Source organism: Psammomys obesus, unplaced genomic scaffold (assembly GCF_907164565.1).
Source record: "Psammomys obesus unplaced genomic scaffold, mPsaObe1.curated_primary_1811, whole genome shotgun sequence".
NCBI classification, from domain to species: Eukaryota; Metazoa; Chordata; class Mammalia; order Rodentia; family Muridae; genus Psammomys; species Psammomys obesus.
In genome coordinates this window covers 5527947-5549909 of record NW_026596091.1, presented here as the reverse complement: position 1 = coordinate 5549909, position 21963 = coordinate 5527947, and the positions used below count along the sequence as shown (strand labels likewise).

The 21963-nt window shown below is 38.2% G+C and overlaps 1 protein-coding gene across 1 annotated transcript in view; it reads left to right on the top strand.

The window, feature by feature from the left end:
* Positions 1-16928, top strand: part of Mybpc1 (myosin binding protein C1) — a 75826-nt gene extending 58898 nt beyond the window's left edge. Inside the window, exons 27-31 of the mRNA XM_055627790.1 lie at positions 1405-1544; positions 9874-10033; positions 10680-10816; positions 12540-12726; positions 16828-16928. Of these exons, the coding sequence (XP_055483765.1) occupies positions 1405-1544; positions 9874-10033; positions 10680-10816; positions 12540-12726; positions 16828-16928 (725 nt within the window). The remainder of the gene's footprint in view (positions 1-1404; positions 1545-9873; positions 10034-10679; positions 10817-12539; positions 12727-16827) is intronic.
* The last annotated feature ends 5035 nt before the right edge of the window (positions 16929-21963 follow it).

Here is a 21963-nt window from a genome sequence, read left to right as displayed (position 1 = left end):
GATAGATAGATAGATAGATAGATAGATAGATAGATAGATAGATAGATAGATAGACCTTAAAAAAAATCATAGTCGCCTCTAGACAGTTTAACATATTCCTTGCCTCAGATACAGTTGACTAAGTTGTAAAGTTTGCATGGAGACTAAAGACTTTTTCCTAATGTAAAGAAATGTCAACATAAGACAAGCAGCCAAACACAGAAGTTAATCCTTTGTGCTAGTCAGAACCTAAATAGGGTGGTTCTCATTGTTGTTCAGAGTTAGGGAAACAGAGTGGGGATCCTTATACATAGACCCCTCTTGTTTAAACTAGTCTATAATTTTCGCAGTGTCAGTAAGTAAATATAGGAGGCTGGAGAGATGGCTCAGAGGGCAAGAGCACACAAGCAGGAGGTCTTGGGTTTGGATCCCAACAGCCACATAGCAAGTCAGGGTGGTCCTGCATGTGCCCGTAACCCAGCACTGAGTTAGAAGAAGATATCAGGATTCCTGTGACTTGCACCTGCCATTCTAGCTGAAAAAAAAAAAAAAAAAAACAGCAGCTCCGGGTTCAGGAAGAGATTCAACCTCAAAGACATGAGGTGGAGACAGACAGAGAACACCTGACAACTTTCTCTGGCTTCCATGTGTATGGACCTCCTCACCCCTGATATGTAAATACACCCATGTACACAGAAACACTCACACACGTAAACAAAGAAAAGTTAAAGGCCCAGCACAGTGGTGCGTGCCTGTAATTCCAGCATGTAGAAGGCTAAGGCAGAAAGAGCCTGAGTTTCAGGTCATGTATGTCTAAAAAGAAAACCAAACTAAAAAGTAGCTAATTAAGCTGGACGTGGTGATGCAAGACTGTAATCCCAGCACTCGGAGAGGCAGAGGCAAGCAGATCTCTGTGAGGTCGAGACCAGCCTGGTCTACAAAGTGAGTCCAGTACAGCAAGGCTACACAGAGAAACCCTGTTTCAAAAAAACCAAAAACCAAACAAACAAAATAAGAAAGAAAGGAGTAGCTAATTAATTATCAGTGCTAAGAGAAGTCTTGTTTCCAATCATTTGTTGTTTTGTTTTGGTTTGGTTTGTTCCAGTCAATTTTCTGGGACTCAAGGTTCTCTAACTATAGGGAAAGTTCCTCTGGGAAACCTGACACTCCTTACACCAAGCACTGTTTCCCTCTCTCCAAACCTTGAGGGGTTTTCTAAGCTAAGAGGAGTGTAAGACTACTCTATCCCCTTGTCCCTGTCTGGGGTCCACTCGGATGAAGCAAGCATAGGTTCCATGCAGACCCAATGGCACGAATCACTAACAGGATTCGTAACAGGAAGGACATTTTAAGATATCCTCATGTAGCAGGGTATAGACTGAAAGGAATATGAGCTGACAGTGATGGCATGAATCCATCCTACAGACCGCCCGGGTCCACCCCAATCGGTGACTATTGAAGATGTGTGGGGAGAGAATGTTGCTCTGACATGGAAACCACCAAAGGACGATGGCAATGCTGCCATCACAGGGTATACTATCCAGAAGGCCGACAAGAAGAGCATGGTAAGTCTGGCTGCTGAGTCAACATCAGGGCAAAGTCACGTCCATCAGAGGTCATGGACATGTCGTGAGTGCTCTCTGATGGAGCCTGCAGGGAATGTGGGAGAGTAATGTGGCTTGGCCAGAAAGGTGGGGTGGGGTCTTTGGAGTTGAATTAAACACCAAATGCTACCACATCAGCCATGTATGAATGACCAGTTCTTTGACCTCCTTGATCCCCGTTTCCTCATCTATAAAATGAAGGTACAGATACTTACCTTATTTGGTTATTATAAAGCTAAGATAGTCTAAAGCAGGTGGTGAAATGCAAATGGAATCCATTCTTTCAATAAATATTCAGTAGGCAATGCTTTCTCCTTGTGAAATAAACATTAAACAATATGAGATTAAACCCAAACTTTTTTTTAAAAATGGATGTCTATCAGCTGGAAAAGAAAGATTCTGAAAGTTACATCATGTGCTGAGGTTCTGAGAAATGTTCAGGATGTAACCCCGTGGGATTAGTGACTAATTATAATCTATCGTTTATAGATGGGAAGTTGGGGTTCAGGAAGGATCAATGACTTGCTGATGAACAGTATTTCTGTGCTAAATGCTGAATACGCTGTCACAAGCTATACCCTCCTACTGTATGGAATCCATATGCTATACCCTCTTACCTGCCTGTAAGAGACTGAATGAACGTTTGGATACACATTGAAATAGAATTTTTTCATTTTCATAATAAAACATCACAGTGAATAGTATGTAGCCTTTCTGTGTCACACATTTCGATCTCAGCAAGAACTCTGGTTGTGAGGCTTCATAGAAGGGGAAGGGTGGAAGAGACAATCATGTTTTAAACTACTTCTTTCCAAAAACTGTTTTCAGCTTGGATTTCCCCCCATGAGTAAGTGCTATATCTGCATGACAGAGTAAGATTTGGCATTTCAAGTGGCACTTCTCATCAAAACTGAACAGACTGAAATCTAGACTGATGGGCAACCTTTCAAGAAGGACTTGAACAGCTCAGACTTCTTTTGCAATGAGGGATCTTCTTGAGCTTTGATTCTGATGTTGACAGAGAACCCACAGGCATAGTAGTCTCCGTAGAGGCCCTCTGCCATCTGCGTATTCCTTTGGCCCATCATACTTTTACAGCATTTTATTCTTAAGCTGTCCAGTCAACTCCAGTTGGGCCAGGATTTTCCATGTGACTGAGATCTGCCTAGTGACCTCTGACCCACCCCTCTGTTTCTCTTGCATTTCAGCAGTAACAGCCCCGGGGAGTTTTTTCTACCAGTGCTTCTTCAAGGGGAAAATCCCACCCCGTCTCCTCAGGTTGCAGACCCCAGTCTTCAGCCAAAGCCCATGGCCTCCCATTTATGGCATTTCTTTTATGTGGGCTCAGACAGTCACTTTTTTGTCAGTCCTGCTATGTGTTAAGCAACATTGTATCAGCTGAATATAAAGAAAGGAAGTATGAAAGAAATGTAATTCCTGTTCTTGGGACACTCACAGTCAAGGCAAGATGAAAGACATAAAACTGTAATAAGCCAATATAAAAAATGTTATGATGACCAGGTGGTGGTGGACATCTTTAATCCCACCACCCAGGAGACGGAGGCAGGTGGATCTCTGACACGGTTTACAGAGAGAGTTCCAGGATAGACATGACTATACAGAGAAAACATGGCTCAAGAAAAACAAAACAACAAAAAAGTTTTGGGAATAAATGAATGTGTAACTATGCTTTTCTGGCATTAAACTGTCACTGTCCAGCAGTGACACCTGAATACCACCTAAGAAAGGGCTGGGAGAGAGACTGACAGGGCAACACAGAGAAGGACACCAAGTCTACATGCTGATCCAGGTGTCAATTTAATGGATGTAAGGTTAACACTTAAGTAGGCAAAAAAGTACAAGCAGTTTCTCACGTAGGAGTTTTACTTGGTCAAAACATAGGAGAGCTCACTCAAGGTTACACAGAGCCTGCTGTCTGGTTACTATGGTTGCAGAGTTTCTCAGGGTTAGAGCAGTCTGCTGTAGGACCACCAAGGTCAGTTTATGAGAAACTGGACTTTGGAAAATAGCCAAAGCTGAGAGGCCGAATTCCACTGCTCAGATGCCATTAACTCCAAATTTGCCATTAACTCCCAAAAGGCTGCCACAATTCCTCCCTTTCCAATTAAAACAAAGAGACCGTGCCTGTCTTAGATGGGGGTGCTTCCCGATAAATATCTTACCCATCATGGGAGAATCCTGCTTATAGGAGGATTTCCATGTCTTAGGTTGATAAATATCCAATCACCCAGAACCCGTCATTGACTAACCGGCCCATCACACAGGAAAGGAGAGGTTAAAGCTGACATTTGAGCTGGGCAAGCCAAGCCCCTACCTGGGGCAAGGGAGTCACAGCATGCTGCCGTTTCAATGGCATTAAATCTAGCTTGGCACTGTTGAGCTAAGTGGACACATCTGGCAATGACAAAGATGAATAGTACCAGACCAGCCAAACAAAGGTGTGTTAACATGTACAGGGAGAACAAGAGGGGGATTGGGTACTAAGGCCTAAAAGTGTAATTTAGCCTTCACTGGATGAATCAGCTGCAGCAGGATCAGCAATATCATCACTTGGAGAATGATCTTGTTCCTTGAAGTAATCCACTTGTTGCACCAGTCTCTCTGGCAGCCATCAAGCAGCATCTTTAATCTGCAAAAAAACCACAAACATATCCTTGTCCCCAAATTAAAATGGGGTCGGGTCCATGACATGTATTATTCAAGGGGCCCCTCCATTTAACCATGGAGGTTTTAGGGTGCCAAAAATGTTTAGCTGCAGATTTGCCATGTTTGTCCAAAGTTAAAAAATTTAAATTGAGCTCTGGATGAACAAGGAGGACATAATTCCCCCTTTTTTGTCTTTTGTAAATATACCTTAATGGTGGCATGGGCATGTTTATCCATGCCTTGGCCCATAGGATTATAGGGGATACCTGTTACATGCTTAATATTTAATTTTTTACAAAAAAATTGAAAGGGCTTGTTGGTATAAGCTATTCCATTATCAGTCTTAATTTGGTGTGGCATGCCAAGAACAGCATATACAGCCAAACAATGATCTATAATATGGCATGCAGCTTCTCTAGAATGCAAGGTAGCAAAAATAAATCCTGTACAGGTATTAATTGTTACATGAATAAATTTTAATTTTTTTAAATTTTATAAAATGAGTCACATCCATTTGCTATAGCTGACCTGGGGTCAGCTCTTGGGGGTTAACCCCAAGATGAGGTACTAGACAGAAAACATCACAATTGTTATAATTTTTTAACAATTTTTTTTTGGCCTGTTTTTTGGTAAGGCCATAAGTTAAACATAAGGAGTGACTATTAAGATGATGTAATTTATGAGCCAATTGAGCTTTTTGTATAGGTGTTTCTTGAGCTAAGGTTATTAAGGCTTTATCAATAGTCTGGTTACCTAAAGCAAGAGGTCCAGGATGGCCAGAATGGGCTCTAACATGAATAATAGAAAAAGGATTATGACGAGCCTGAATAAGTCTTTGAATCTGAGCAAACATTTGACTAGCCCAAGTGGTAGAAAGAATCTGGCTTGCTATTTTAGCTTAGGAATAGCTTGAGCAATATAAGCACTATCAGTAAACAAATTAAAAGGCTCAGAAAAATGTTGTAAAACTGCATGGATAGCCATCAATTTTGCAAGTTGAGCAGATAACCCTGGAACTTGAAAAATAACTTTTTGTCTATTAACAAAAAGTATAGCCAGCTTTTTCTTTAGCATTACCATCAGAAAAAATAGAACAAGCATTTTAAAGTTTTATTTTTAACTATGATAGGAAAAACAACACTATGTAAAGTAAAAAAACTGAATAATCTTATTGGAAGGGTAATGATCTAGTTGTAGCCAAAGAAAGTAACCATTTATCTGAATTGGCATAAAGCCAATTAATTTAAGCTTTCTATATGGTATAATAATCTTAGAAGGCTCAATTCCAAAGTAAGCCCTTGCCTGGGTGCATCCCAACACGATGACTTGGGCAATAGCCTCATAATAAGGCAAAATTATTGGGACTAGCTGACAAGTGGATCCACAATAGAGGATTAAATTTCCATCACAATCCAGTAGGAGTTGACTGTGTTTGAAATACAAGTAATAGGAGAGGACTATCTGGATCCCAATGTGTTACAAATTGATTTTTTTTAAAACCTTTATTATTATTAATAATGTATCTTGAGCCTCTGGAGTCAATTTCTTTTGGGAGGAGGTAGGAGCTAAATCCCCTTTAAGAACGTTAAATAATGGCATAAGTCGTCCAGTGGTTAATTTTAGATATGGCTGAAGCCAATTTATATCTCCCAATAATTTTTAAAAATCATTAAGAGTCTTTAATTTTTTTTTAATTTGTACTTTTTGATGTTTAATAGCCAGAGGAAATAAATTAAAACCTAAATAACTATGTGGATCTCTAGTTTGTACCTTTTTTGGAGCAATTTTTAATCCTGCTTGGGACAAAATCTTAGATCTGTATAGCAAGCCATAACATCTTGAGCTATAGGAAAGGCTAATAAAATATTATCCATTTAATGAATGCTATAAATAGACAGCCATTTTTTAATATTGGATTAATGGCATTAACTACAAATTGTTGACATAAAGTAGAACTATTTGCCATGCCCTGTAGCAGCATACTCCAATGATAACGTTTCATAGGTTTCTTAAAATAATAGAAGGGAGACTAAAAGCAAATCTATGGCAATCCTCAGGATGCAAAGGAATGGGAAAAAAAACAGTCTTTTAAATCTAAAATAATCTTTTAAGTGTTTTGAGAAATCCCACTAGGTGATGGGAGTACTGGTTGTAATGTTTTCATAATTATTATAGTCTCATTTGTAAAAATCTTGTAATAATCTAAATTTGTTAGATTTTTTTTAATTATAAATATGGGCGTGTTCCATGGTGAGTTAGAGGGAACTATATGCCCTATAATGATTAACAAATCTGAATATAACCCTGTATAATCCTGGGCTAATATGGAGCTGCAGTCCTTTTTTTTTTTTTTTTTTTTTTTTTTTTCTTTAAAAGGGCATAAGCAAACATTTTGCAGAAGAATCTCCAGCCTCTTTAAATGAAGAGCAACATATTTTATAGTTTTTTTTACATGATACATTGTAATAACTGCAGTTTGTTTGTTTGTTTGTTTCTTTATAATTAGCTCAAACAGCATGGCTTGATTTTACTTTGCAAAATTAATAAAATAAATATCAAGGTCTTTTGACCTCCCCAAAGGGTTGAGAAACTGTTTAAAGTTCTTTGTTAGACTGCCCAATGGTTATTATTTTAAAATACCTGATGAATTTTAAAATGTTTTATAGAATTTAACTCTGATGGTCCAAGACCAGACTCAGAGGTGCTGATTTAAACTGTCCCATGTCCAAAAATATTAGTATCGTTAGTCCAAGTCTACAGATAAACATACACACATACACATACATAAGGAACATAGAAATCCGACATTGCCACCTTGGAGTAAGAATACCCAAATACCAGGACTTGACTGGCCCCTACTAGACACAAGTCCCACAGATTCCAGAAGGAGTGGACTCCCTCATGGGCCCCCTCCCCGGGAACTGGAGCGTCCTCCAGATTCCCTCGACCAAATTGGAAATTCTCCGAGCTTTCCCAGACCTCACGAGCAAACCTAAACCAGAAACCAAAACACACAGCCAGCCGGCAGACAAAAACAAACAAACAAACAAGAAAAAACACAAAGACAAAGACAAGAAACAACCGAGGTACCTGCTTTTTAAATATTTAAATATTTTTTAAAACCTGTTTTTGTAATATTAAAACAAAGCATCCTCTTTAGGAGTGAAATCATAAAGCATGTTAATAAATTTAAAAGTTAAAACCAAACTTCAAAATTTACCAGTGCAAACAATCCAATTTTTTAAAACCAACACCAATTTAAAATGAGACTTGTCTTTCAGTCTAAAAGGAAACAAAATTTATGTTAACTAAGAGGTTTTATAATAATTTTTTAACCCATATCATATAGCAAAGATGACCGAATTATATCATATGGTTGCCTTTTAAACATGTGTTTACAGACCTTATAAACATACATGCATATATATATATATATATATATATTCCAAACAACAGTTTGAATATAACTTTAAAATATATTTAATTACTTTTGATCTATTAACCGTTTAAGACGACCATATATTTAAACAGACAAATAAAACTCTTTTTACTGGATTTAGCTGTAATTTTAAAAATGATAGTCCAGAGCGACCCAATATCAGCACAAAGTATAATATAACCAGTTAAGTTTGCTTTAGTTCGATAGGGCCTGATAGCTGTTTTACAGGCTGAATTAACATTCTCAAAAGCCAACTGTTGCACAAAAGGAAGTCCACTCTGAGTGAATACTCCTTTTGTGTTATACTAAAATTATTATTATTTATTACTATTATTATTATTATAAATATTTAATAATTGAACCTATTCTCTTTTTAACTGAATTTTCTCTCAGAGAACAGTTATATCTTCCTGCAGTGATCCTGTGCCACCCGCAACTATAGGGGTGGAGGGGAAGGCACAGGAGGCCAGTCTGAATTATGAGACTTGGCTGCTTTTTCTTTGACACCGTTTCATCTTTACTATCTAGCTCCTAAATTATTTTCTGCTCTCAAATTATACAAATCTGTTTGAGCTCCTTTGCGAGCATTTGAAATAACCTTAGAAGTACCTTTTTTTGCCTGTTTGGCTGCTTTAATTTTTCCAAGCAAAGTTTACAAGGTAAAGTGATTAAGGAGTTTTATTCTAATTCTCTGTGTCTTAAAAACCTATTTAAGGGATCTAATAGATCCCATCTTACTAGTTCCCTGCCCCTGATGGCCACCCGACTTTACCTTAGGAAATTGCTTTGCGCACGCTCCTGTAGGGTCCGTATAACTTGCCTCAGCTGGTCCTTCCTCCATCTCAGGTTCCCGGGGTTTCGGCTCTGTCTATCACCAGCCAGCAGTGACACCTGAATACCACCTAAGAAAGGGCTGGGAGAGAGACTGACAGGGCAACACAGAGAAGGACACCAAGTCTACATGCTGATCCAGGTGTCAATTTAATGGATGTAAGGTTAACACTTAAGTAGGCAAAAAAGTACAAGCAGTTTCTCACGTAGGAGTTTTACTTGGTCAAAACATAGGAGACAGAGCCTGCTGTCTGGTTACTATGGTTGCAGAGTTTCTCAGGGTTAGAGCAGTCTGCTGTAGGACCACCAAGGTCAGTTTATGAGAAACTGGACTTTGGAAAATAGCCAAAGCTGAGAGGCCGAATTCCACTGCTCAGATGCCATTAATTCCAAATTTGCCATTAACCCCAAAAAGGCTGCCACATTAAACTATCCAAAATTTATAGATAACAGCCTTGAAAATTACAAGAACATTTTTTTTCTTTAGAAAAATATGGTTTTTTTTGTTAGCAAATATGTTTTCTCTATTAATAGTATAAAGCATATGTCAAATAGTGTGGTCTTCAACTGACAGCAAGACAAACCTTTGAAAATATATTTCTTGGTATGCGGAGAACAAAAATTTTAAAAGTGTCTTAACTTCTTCATTCACTAATCCATTAAGTATTCAATATTTACTTTGTGTACTAAATCTACTAGGTGCCTGGTACTGTCTTAGGCTCTGTGATGTGGGAAGAGAAGGCAGGCTTTGTGTTAATGGTGAATATACTGCAGTGGGAAGAGCAAACAAGTAAAATAAATTGTGTGTGTGAGTGAGTGAGTGTGTGTGTGTGTGTGTGTGTGTGTGTGTTAATTTAACAAGGATTCTGAGGAAAGAACATCCAGATGAAGGTCATGAAAATTTCCAAAATGATGGAAATAGAAGAAAGAGGCAGGGAGGAGGTGATAGCTAAAATAAACAAAATTAATAAACTAGCTGAAATTATTGGATGCTATTCATTTTTCTTTAGTGATTTAGCTTCATCTATTACTCTTAACAATGAAGTATCAGTTGATTTCCATAATTATATTTTACCCCACAAAAGACTGATAGATCCATAGGGATGATAAGTAGGTGACAGACATTATGCAGTTATGAAAAAACATGAAGATGGGAAGTAGTAGGTAATGTGAACCTAACGTGCAAATGAATACTAAATTGCAAATGACTGTAGATAAGTTATGTAGTATTAAATGCATATTGTCATTGCTCTCAATATAAAAATCGATACTGGTTTTTCATTAATGACACATTCTTTTTTATTCCAATCAATGGATAACTTTCATCAAACTATACTTCTTTTTCCCCTACAGGAATGGTTCACTGTCATTGAGCATTACCACAGAACCAATGCCACCATTACAGAGCTGGTCATAGGGAACGAGTATTACTTCCGGGTCTTTGCTGAAAACATGTGTGGCCTCAGTGAGGATGCAACAATGACTAAGGAAAGTGCTGTGATTGCCAAGGATGGTGAGTTGGGAGATACTTGGAAACCTTGATTGACTCACTGGAAAAGAAAGAGGAGATACAAAGAAAGGACATACAGCGAACAAATGCTGGGAAATTATGGTAACAATATTCAAGTAAAATTTCAATTCTACAGGTAATTTTTTTTCTAGTGAAATTATGATACTATTACAGATTTTACAGATTCATTTCAGTTTCTGGTCACTGGGTCTATACATGGTGAATGTTACACAGATAGGAAAAATTGCTCATTTCTTGGCTTTCTGGTTGGTTTTTTTTTTTTTTGACACCTTCAATGCAGTTTTACATGAGACTTGCTCTAAAGAAAGGGTGAGCTGAATTTTACCTTTTCATTCAATCACTCTCAAGTCCTTCATTGTAATTTTTACATTAGAACACATTTTTGATCAAGAAACTCAGAAAGAAAACTACATCCGTTCAGTACGAGGCTTAGGGTCTCAAAACTACCTTGGCTTCCTCAGCTGTGTCTTGCTATACCTGTGTCCCCATCAGAATAAAGCCATGTGGCATTTGCTCATGCTTTTCTGAGTTGAAGGAAGTTTTACTCAAGATTAAAGAATGCCAATAACAATACATTCTCAAGTCAACTTCTATTTTTTTAAAAAATCTTTTAATACTCATTTTTAAGGTAAAATCTACAAAAACCCAGTATATGAAGACTTTGATTTCACAGAGGCACCCATGTTTACTCAGCCTTTGGTTAATACCTACGCCATTGCTGGTTACAATGCCACCCTGAACTGCAGCGTCCGAGGAAACCCTAAGGTATTATGCTTTGCTACTGAACTTCTTAAATTGAAGACTGACTCCAAAGCCTTTCTTTCATATTTGCCACATTATCTCAGCAAGTGAAAAAGACAAGCAGGCTTTCCAACTCCTAGTTGTGTCTTTCTAGAGTGGGAGGAGTGAAGGATAGGATTTCTGGATCCTTATAAAATTTAAATGTAGTAATAACAGACGTGGTATGTCTTTATTATCTAATGGATATCTGCTAAAGAAGCAAGAGGGAAACAAATGGAAATTGTTTTGCCTGGAAAAATTAGGTGCTGTTGATTTGTCAGGAGTTCTGTAACACACATAACAGTCACACAGATAATTCAGGGTGGAATATAAAATGTGTTCTGCTAAAATGGGCCAACCACAGCCAGTTGAGGTCACTTAGAAAGGATTTCAAGTTTCACATTGTTGGTATTTAAAACTGACAGTTCATAAATGTTGTCCACGGTGGGCTATATCCCTGGGTGGCACTGAGGGAAAGTACTCTCAGATTTTGAAAACCCTGTAACAGTGGCATATATCCTGGGCAGAATGGGCAAAGTGAAAGGGGGAAGCTGGGAGGAGTATAGGAAGGAGGTGCTGAATCAAGGTGCAAACAGATAGGACAGGGGCAATAAGGAACTGCAAACTCCGAGCTCAGATGGATGGCTCAGGCTGCTGTCTCATGGAGGTACCCCATACCCGCCACACTTTAGAGCTCAAGTTCCATGAGGAATAGGCTTGAGGAAGGAGGGAAGTAAAAAGCCAAGGGCCCAGATGTGAGCCTCAGGGAATGATCCAGTGTGAGAGGTAGAAGAGCAGAAGAGGACTGGGCAAAGGAGACAGCTCTGGGATCTGAGGGAGACAAAGTAATAAACGCAGAGAACGGGTGAGAGCCTGCCAAGGGTTGGTAGTCTACAGAGCCAAGAAGTAGGTAGAAAGGTCAGTGGGGAGGTCAGTGACTACAAATCAAGAGCCCAAAAGCATAAAAGCGCTGTCGTGGGTGACGAGGCTGCTGCTGCTCTTGTGCAATTCGTTTGGCACTGATCTTCTACCACTAGATGGGGTGTATGGATGTCAGAGGGGAGGTGAAGTGGTGAGGGGGCCCAGGCAACTGAGGAAGAACTAGAGACTCTTGGAAAAGCAGAGACAGTCTGAAGATCAGGACACCTTTTGAGAATTCTCTGGAAAATACCCAGCAATAAACACTCTCTATTTGAACTTGCATCACAAACCTGTAGATCAAGTTTTAAAATCTGGAAACAAAAAATTGATGCATAAAGAACAGGTATAGTCAAGGTGCACGATGTGATTTGGTGTGCACAGGATGCAATGATTTTCACAATCAGATTAGCCTATCTACAAACACAATTGCAAGACATTAGAGAGGCACAGAACTCATTTGTCTTGTAACTGAATACTCTGTGCCCATGTAGACTAACTTGGAATGCAACTTAATCCATCTGGGAAGATTGTCCTTGAGCTGTCCTCTGAACCAATTCCACCTTTTTCTTTAGAGCTGCCCATTTGCTCACTTGCTAATGAAACAATTTAATTTGAGACCAACAGGAGCCAAGTAACTACCTACACTTCTCAGATGCCCTTTTCTTTCTAATAGTGCATGCTTTTTTTTTTTTTTTTTTTTTAAGAAAATCCATCCCTGGGTTTGAAGGTCTCTAATATGTTACATACATGTAGATTTTGACTTGACTTTCTTCAATTCAAACTTCAGCCCAAAATCACATGGATGAAGAACAAAGTGGCTATTGTGGACGACCCGAGGTACAGAATGTTCAGCAACCAAGGGGTCTGTACCCTGGAGATACGCAAGCCTAGTCCCTATGATGGAGGCACGTACTGCTGCAAAGCAGTCAATGACCTCGGGACTGTGGAGATCGAATGCAAGCTGGAGGTGAAAGGTATGCCACCCAAGACCTCATCTGTAGGCTTCAGTTAAAGGCTGTGGCTTAGAGAGCCTCTTAATGCAAAATCCAAACAAGATGTGGTGACGAGGCCAAGTCGGTAGGGAAGGGACAGTTCTACCTCTGCATTTATGCTGCTTTGTAAGACACTTGACTTGTTTTGTTGTTTTTTTTAGAATTCTTGTTAATTAAAAGAATATTGATTTCAGTGACATGTAGGTGGACAGCATGGTGAGGATGAATGAAGAAAATCAGTATTGCCTTGGTGACATAGTCTGTCTGTAAATGGAAGCCTAGTATAAGACCTTATCTATTGAAACTGCAGTTAAGGAAGTCCCACATGCTTGTAGTAATCTGTGAAACTACACACAAACACACACAGATATACACACACATATACGTACAGTCTTGTTATTTTAGCGATTTACATACAGGTAGGATACAACATAACTATATTATAACATTACTAAATAATTTTCATTTATAGGCTTTTATTCTGTTTAAGAAATGTCACAACTAATGCAAGCCAAAAATAAAACAACTATAAATCACATAAGGATTTATACAGAAGAAAAATCTCAGCATTGTCATCTTAATCGCATTTTTATTCACTGACAATATTTTATCCTGAAGTTTTTAATAACCAAAAGCCACTTTGGAACACAAGATATGAGACCATGATCATATTGTATTTTTTCTCATTCTATATTTTATTTCTATCCTCCGATGACCAAAGTGTTTTATTTTCCTTGTCTATAACAAAACAACTAGAATCTAAAAGTTAAAAAGATGGCTTTGTAAATATGCATTTTATAGTCATGATAAATATCCAAAGTATTTTCAAAATAATCTTTTCTTCCTAAGTTTAGTATAGAGTATAAGAAATTTCTTGAAAAATGGCATGCTTTGATAACTTTTCTCTTCTGGTTTCTGTCAGTCCTCAGGTCTACAATAAGTCAAAATTGAGTGATAAGAATATTTCTATGTCATAAACACAGGGCCTATGCGATTCATAAAAAATTCCACAGCTTGTTATTGAGAAAGTCCTTACAGATTTAACTGCTGCACTTAGTTGCTATTTTCTTAGCCTTAAGCCTTTAGGCCACATTTATAAGTCATCTGGTTTCTAAAGTTCTAGCTTTATTCTTTCAAGGTATTATTGATGAATTTCTAACATCATCCAAAAAGCAAAACTAAAAAAATTGTTGTATAGTCATGGTTTGAAAATAATGAAATGCTGAGGGCACAAAATGACAGTTTCATAAGTGGCTCAGTATTTGGAGCCTTCTATACAAACAAGTATATTATGCATACAAATGTTATGCTTCTCTGAGTAATTTAATAGTAAATTGAGTAATGACTGAATTTAATAATGAGAACAATGTATTCTTTTGTTTAAAAAATCACAATAAGGTATGAACTGTGATTTCTCTCTTGATAAAATCTTTTGGTCCTAAAAGCAAAGCTGAGACTGTTTATCGTTGGATTATTATCTGGTAAGGGGATACTTAAATGAGTTAAGCTATGTATTAAAAGGTAAGAATGTCAACTGAGAACAAATAAATACGGTACAAATATTCTAATTCTGCAGTGATATATCAAGGAGTAAATACCCCTGGACAGCCACTTTCCCTGGAGGGGCAGCAACAGGTTCAAAAAGTTCATATCTCACTGGAGATTTCCATTTTCCGTTCCATTCCTCTTACATGAAAACGCACTTTGCATGTAAAGCTTGATTTCCTGGTTTGCTTTTCACTGTATTTCTTAGAAGCTCATGGCATACAACGTTTATGCCATGAACTAGGAAGGCAAATTATCCAAGAATATTAATTAATGTGGAACCAATATCTTTTGTCAGGACACTAAGTACCAGACCAGCTGTCACCATAAACAAAGTCGGAAACCTTCATTTTTATGTATGAATATCAAAAAACCCTTTGGAAACAATGACATTTACTTAATGATTTCATTTTTCAAATGTATGAAGATATGTTTGTTCTTGAAGATTGTTTACAGCAGAGGGAATTTATATTCATGATGGAATTCAGAAACTGAGCACGTTAAACCTGCTAAGATGCAGAGAGCATGCTTCATGCATTTTTGAAGGAGGCTACAAACGCAGGCATAACGTTTTAAAACTCCCCTATGTAAGATTTTTCCCATTGCAAATTTACTGGTCGAATATCCAACCTATTCATCTGTTCAGTTTGATATCTTTATGGTATCCAAATATTTTCATATGTTTATGAACAAAAAAGGAAGGAAAAGTTTAGAGTCCTATGCAAAATTATTACATATAAAAAGTCCCATCGTCTGTATATGACCCACTCTCATCTGTAAGTAAGAGTTCCTTGGGGCTAAGAAACAACCTGAATTAAACTCTTAATGTAGAGCTCTGCCTGCATTTACAGCATTTGCTTTCAGAATTTGGAGGTAAAGCAGCACTGATGAAAAATAAAATATCAGAGTGCTCCCTTTGGAGTGTTGTCGGTCAGAGCACAGCCATCCTGTAGCTGGAATTAAGACTTGACAGTTACACATAGTTACATAAATCGGTCCCAAAGAGAATAGCATAAAGTAAGATACCTGATAATTTTGCCTTTTGGAGTTTCAACATATATATATGAACACTAACATTTTAAAATATTGCCTGTGTTTTTCTTTTGTTGAAAAACACGATATATATATGTTGTAGGGTATTTTTTTTAAGCTAACTGTTTGGAAGCTCTTACCATAAATATTCACCATTCAGATTAGCTTTGCCATTTATTCTAGCAAAGTGGTTATGCATATTATTAATTTTTATATATTAATGATCCTCTTGATCCTATTTTTCCTTTGTCATTCACCCAACTAAGGATTAATGAAATCACCTCATCAATATTGTGACTATAATTTCACCTCCAACATATACTCAACACTGATGTTAGCACATTTTTAATGCTTACAACGTCTCTCTTTTTCTTTCTCTCTCTCTTCCTTAGTTGTAGCACAGTAAGGATATTTGAGTGTATATTGTCACCTAAGGTAAGCTTTCATATGGCTTTAGCATATGAAGCTTATGAATGTCATAAGCCATACCAAGCCTGTGGAGTATGGCATGATTTTCATTACATAATCCAATGAAAATAGAACCTGCTAACTTCCTAGTTTTAATTTGTATTTCTGGATCTTGAAATTAACATCTAACACTGACCCTTCACAGCCATTTCTTCTTGACATGCAGCAAGTTGTTGCCTGTGGTAGAGCATGAGTCCCAGCACCCGGTGTAGATGGAAATGAATGACCCCGTGCATTCGGAATTCTTTGCATCAAGGAATGGACATGTATATAAGTGGCATCGTTTCTACCAATATGTGACGTGGTTGGTTTTTTATTTTATTTTATTAAGGAGAATGAGTTTCTCAAATTTGCATTAAAGGAGTTTTAAGAATGTTCAAACAGCATGCTGCTTTTGTCTGGTCATGAATATTTCTAGCAAGGAATGAAGCATTCATTAAAGGGCAGTAAGACTTCTGGTTCATGGGTTTTCTCTTGAATGATACTTGGAGGTATTTTTAAAAAATATAACAGGAATTCAGAAGGTAAGTATGAAATACTAGTTGGCATTTCTCTCACTCTCAGAAGGTATTAGTTCTAGTTTTTTGCATAGTTTATAAATGACCAAAGTTAAAGCAAACATTTATCTTCTCCAATGTGCTTGACTCAGAATTTTCAGTGCTTAATTAGAAAGAACATTAACGAATCAGGAAATGGCCCTCCTGCTGACCCACAGCCATTCAGTCAGAACCTTTACATCTTATGTGTAGGACTCCCAAAACCCCTCAAAGAGAAATACACTCTCAAACCTTTAAACCATGACTGAACAATGGTAAGAGAAATAAATTACTATGGGCCTGCAAGAAACTTGATGCCAAGTACTTTATATTCGAAATGTACTAGAACCCAGAGAAGATTCCAACTAGGGACTGAGTGAATCCTTGTAGCCAACAAGAGCAAAATTAACCCCATTTGTAGGCAGCAAGTCCAGGAGTTTCTCTCAGTGGTCTTTCACAGAGATGTTTTTAACTTTCCCTTTTTAAATTTTGTCTTCTCTAGGTGGGCTGTCCTTCTGCAGGCTCCTCCTGCAAGGTGTGCCTCCAAACATAATTGATTCATATTTGCGAGACTTACAATCAAGCAATCCTGAGGAATACTGAGGGCTGGGCACTGCCTCTAGAAACAACACTGCTTTGAAATTTGATTGAAAAGAGAAAGCATTTTCTGGTTTTCTCCCAGGTCCCTAAGTGTGGTCATTTTCTTTCTTCTTAACCTTGAAGGAAAAAAAATTGTTTGCACTGATTGCTTAATTAAAAATTGCAAACAAAATCTCTTTTGCAGTCAGACTTTGTTCACTATAGTCTTGCTTGGTTCATTGTACTTTACTAAAAGCCAGCTACAGAATAAGGAAAAGCCATTATTTCAGTTTAAAATAGCACCTTCACATGCTTTTCTTTCCCAGAGTAAAAATCACACTGATGCAATCACAATATACCATAATGGAATCCGGAAAACTCATCTTTCTTGACTTTTCACTGTGTGCTCCAAGCTAGCCTGAAATTCATGGTGAGCTTCCTGTCACAGCTTCTGGAGTACTGGGCTTAGAGGTGTAAAACAGTAAACTTGGCTTTGATACACGTTTTCTAAATCAGACTTATTTGGCTCACACAAACCTACTTAGCACAAAGATCTATGCCTGCTTTTCCCGCTTGAATTTAATAAATGGTCTCTTAACTTTATCTTTTAGGTGGCTTTTTTTCAGTTAAAAAAAGAAAAATGTATTAATAAATGGCAAAATCAATTTGCAGCAAATATGCTGAAATGATACAGTAGTTGCTTAAACATTTGGAGTTGTAATCTCAAACAGAACTGAGGCAAAAGGCTTGGAATCTGGATGCTACCACATTTGGGTCTGATGCCCATAATGTCCCTGGGAAAATGTCCTAGGCATGTCCACCATATTTGCCTAAAGCCAGTCCTAGTGATGGGGGTTATTGCACTCTAAGAAGCAACTGCAGATTTAGTATTCAATGACAGTTAACTTTTTTTTTTTAATCTAGATGTTCATAATGCTTCTATAACAATGCCTTAATCTTGTTAGCGACTTCTTCACTTTTCCTGAGTTTCAGTTAAAGGAGCAAAAGAATACAGTGTCACACCTTTAATTTTTAGTCTTTTAACCCCCACCACCCCACACACACCATTTTTGTTGTTGTTCCCCCATGAGCTGAGCAAATTGTTGCTTTTGGATGCTACCGCAGTAGCAGGAACGACATTTTAAAGTATTTCTCCCTCTCGCTTTCCACCTTAAGGTGGGGGATGTGAGAGCTGCTGCCTGGGCCAAGATGCGCTCACCAAGGGAATTTCAAGAAAAAACTATCTTGTGGTCAAACTATGACGGTTGCATCTGTCTGTACCAACTGCTTGGTGATCTTGCCTTCTGGGGTGTTAATATTTGTTACTAGCCTTGCTCTTATACTCCCAATCACTCCAAAATAATAGTTGTCTCTCAGCCCCCTAGGCTCCATAGGGTGGTTCTGGAATCCCACTTTGTGGGTACCAAAAATTTCAGATGCTCAATTTTTCTATGTTCAAAATGTCACACTATTCACATAAATCCACATGCTTCTTCTTGTATGCTTCAAATCACCTCTAGATGACTACAATACAGAATAAGCAAAAATAGTATTCAAATGCTAAGTAAACAACTATTGTCCAGGGAGGGATGACTAGGGGAAAAATCTCTCCCCACAGTGTTCAGCACAAACACAATTTCCTTTTAACAATGTTCACCATCCTACCAGTTGAATCAGGGACACGAAGAGCTGACTGTCACAATGCACAATCCTTATGCAAACATCTGTGTGTTGTGGGTTATTAATATTTACTATTGTTTTATCTTTTAGTTAAACAGTAGTTATTTCATAAACCAGCTGTATACCCAAATCACCACACAGAAACTAAGATTTATTTAATTAACCTAGAGCACAATGCTGGGCAATAGTTATTCCATCCTAAACCTCCAAGCCTGCAGTTTCCTTCCATTCAGATTTCACCCATTATACTTGCTTTTAGTCACATCTTGGGTCCAGTTCATTTCTCTTCATGGTTCCAAGTCCTGTCCTGAGGATCTCTCTCTCCTACTCCTACTTGCTTTCTCCTCCCCTCTGGACCAGGATGTCCCACCCTATTCTCTTCATGCACAGCATTGGCTGGTTGGCTTATTGAAATTACAGAGAACAAATGGTGGCATGTTTACACAAACTTGAGACAGGTGATGCTTAGAATAAGCATCACAATACAATGTCAGGATTGAAACCAGATAGTGGGGTAGAGAAATCAGCATTTGAATGAGCAAGGGTAAATTGTATACATTCCACAAGAACGTTATACCAACATCTGTGTTAATTAGAGCTACAGATCCGGGGTTGCTCAGAGATTCACCAGTCAGATGGAGAAGGCTTTTATTCATAGACCGGTGCCAGGTCTAGACTCTTGGATGCACCACCCAGCCTCTCCTCAGTCAGCAGCTTTTAAAGGCAAAGAACACAAAGTTACAATGTCTATGATCAAACAGGAGGTCATGTGTGCAAAGCAAACTTTGTTTACAGACGCATAAAGTTGTTCAAGACCAGGCCAGTGCAAAAATTTAACCCTTAGTGGCCCTTAACATTTGAAAGTCTGGTTTTGCACAGAAATTTTAAACTTTTAAACAGAAAGCCACCAAATAATGTTGTCCGTGACATCCTCCACTTGAGTTATATACCCTGAGTCAAATCTTTGACTCTGTGATGGGTACATGTTCTTCCACCATAACAATAAATTTCCCCCCCCCCCCAATGTAGACAGATCTTGAGTTATTTGGTGTCCTAGGTTTTTGAAGTTAGTTAGATAGGCACTTTACCATCAGTGCCTAGACTGGCCCCCACTGTTCCTAATCCTAAGTGTGTTATGAGGATTATGGGGGGGGGTTGCATGACTTTCTCTGAACATGAAGGCTGGAAGAGTCTGTGTTCATTCATACATGTGTTTTCTCCACACTGGAGAATCATAAATGTACATCCACGGAAACAGGGATACCAAGATACAGAATTCGGGGATTGATACACCTTCAAATAGTCAAGCAAGGGTGCAAATCATCATCACATGCAAACCAAAGAGTTTCAACCAAGACATAAAGGAAGGAATGACCACTGGAGGAAGTGGAGGACGGGAGCTGAGAAACATTTATGGCAATTTTGTGTTTGTTCTTGGGAGGATCTAGTTATATATCGCATGAAACAGCAGGAGGGAACATAGACCAAACAACATTATTAGTATTAGACAATACTAGTCTACAAAACTAGTATTCAGACAAAACAGCGTTATTAGCATACAACTTGCGCCAGTCTTATCTTTAGTGGATCTTCACAGGCCTTGGTGACAGTCCTGTTTTGTACAGCTGGGTTGTTGTCCCCCATGATGAGCTTGACCTGGGAGTGAGGTACCCTGGTGAGGATGTGCTCTACCTTGACAGCAGTGGGGGTGGTCAGGATGGCAAGGTGTGATCTCTCCCAGTGTGGTCCAGTTCCTTTAGCCCTAACATTGCAGCATTTGTTGAGGAAAAGGGGCGATGTACTCTTCTATGACTGCTTCTCAGCTGAGATGAGGATGTCACTGTCAGGGACCATGACAACAGAAATGCTAGTCAAAGGCCAAGTGCTCAGGGCCTACACAGTGGGGAGCATTCACCCAGCTGAGGAGACTTGGGAGCAGTCACACTGGCTAGGCCAGTTCCCACCAGCTTTCAGGGAAGTCGAAGACTAGCAGCTATTTGGAAGAGTTTGTAGTCCACAGCTGATTCCCGGGTATTGTCTGTCAGCTGGGTGGAGATCTGCTGGGACAAATGTAGATCAGGAGCAGAAGTTAAAATTTAGGACCTTAAGGGGAAATTCTACAATTTGAACTCCTGCCTCAGGAATAAGTAGCTGTGGGGGAAGCTTAGGTTGACAGGAGTTCTTATCTAGGGTCCATTTGACCTGTGACAGGTGGATCCAGGTTATGATTCCCTGAAACTTACATGAATTTATAGTTTACAAAAAAAGAGATAAAAATTTTAGACAGATTAGCATTGTCACTGTAATCTGTACAAAAAAATTCCACATTGTCAAAAAAGCAGTAGACACATGCCTTTGAATCATAGTCAAAACTTTGAAACACAGAAACCTATTTTCAGTTTAAAACACCCACTTTCTTCTGTCCAGAGGGATGGATGGATGGTAGACAGACGACAGACAGACAGACAGTTTGGGCAGGGATGTTTCTAACATTAACAAGAAGCACCTGTTAGAGACCATTCAAGGATTAGGATTAACATTTTGGCTTACCCATGACATTATTTGAGATAAAGGTGACATGTAGAAGATCTGTTATTTAGCCATCTTTGTAAAGAGCAGAAAGTTACTGAACACAGGGAATAAAACCTCACTTATGTTACCTTGATTGAGGAATAAAAATTTTACATTTTAAATCATCATTGCCTTTTCAGTGTTGTTTCCCCACCCCCAAATTTTTTGGTTGTTCAGGTGCTTTATCAAAGAATTTTACAAAGGTAAATTTGTGGAGAATTTTCTACATTTCCCATCTTCAAAGTTTTTATTTGTATTTCTTTTTTGTATATAAATGCATGTAAGTACAGACTTAATATCTTAGTTATCAAACACATGTTGCTTTAAAATCCTTTTTTTTTTAAATAAATCTTGTTTTTTATAATTTTTGTCCTCATCTGTTATTTTTATTCTCAGGATAAATATCATCACACAGAAATCCATCCTAGTCCAAAATATCTTGAAGACCCACTGTTACTTAAAAACATTGACTTCTTTTAAACAGCAGTTGATTCCAAGTTATTCAGCATTAGTAAGTTAAGACAGCTGAGTACAGATTTTTAACCATCAACAACCCTCTTGCTGTAAGCTTTAAGTTAACTTTTTGTTACAGAGCTTACAGATTTTTAACCATACCCAATAAACTTACAAATCTTGAGGTGCAGAAAGTTTACATCATAGTCTTACAAAATTTGAGATAAGATTTAGAGCATTAACTGAAATCAAAACCGAGCAGGAGATGAGTGGGAATGAAGGAAAGGACCTGATCTTCAATCTACACTGGTGATTGCATGGTTCATTCAGAAGTAGGTGATTGTCAGAAGTGAGG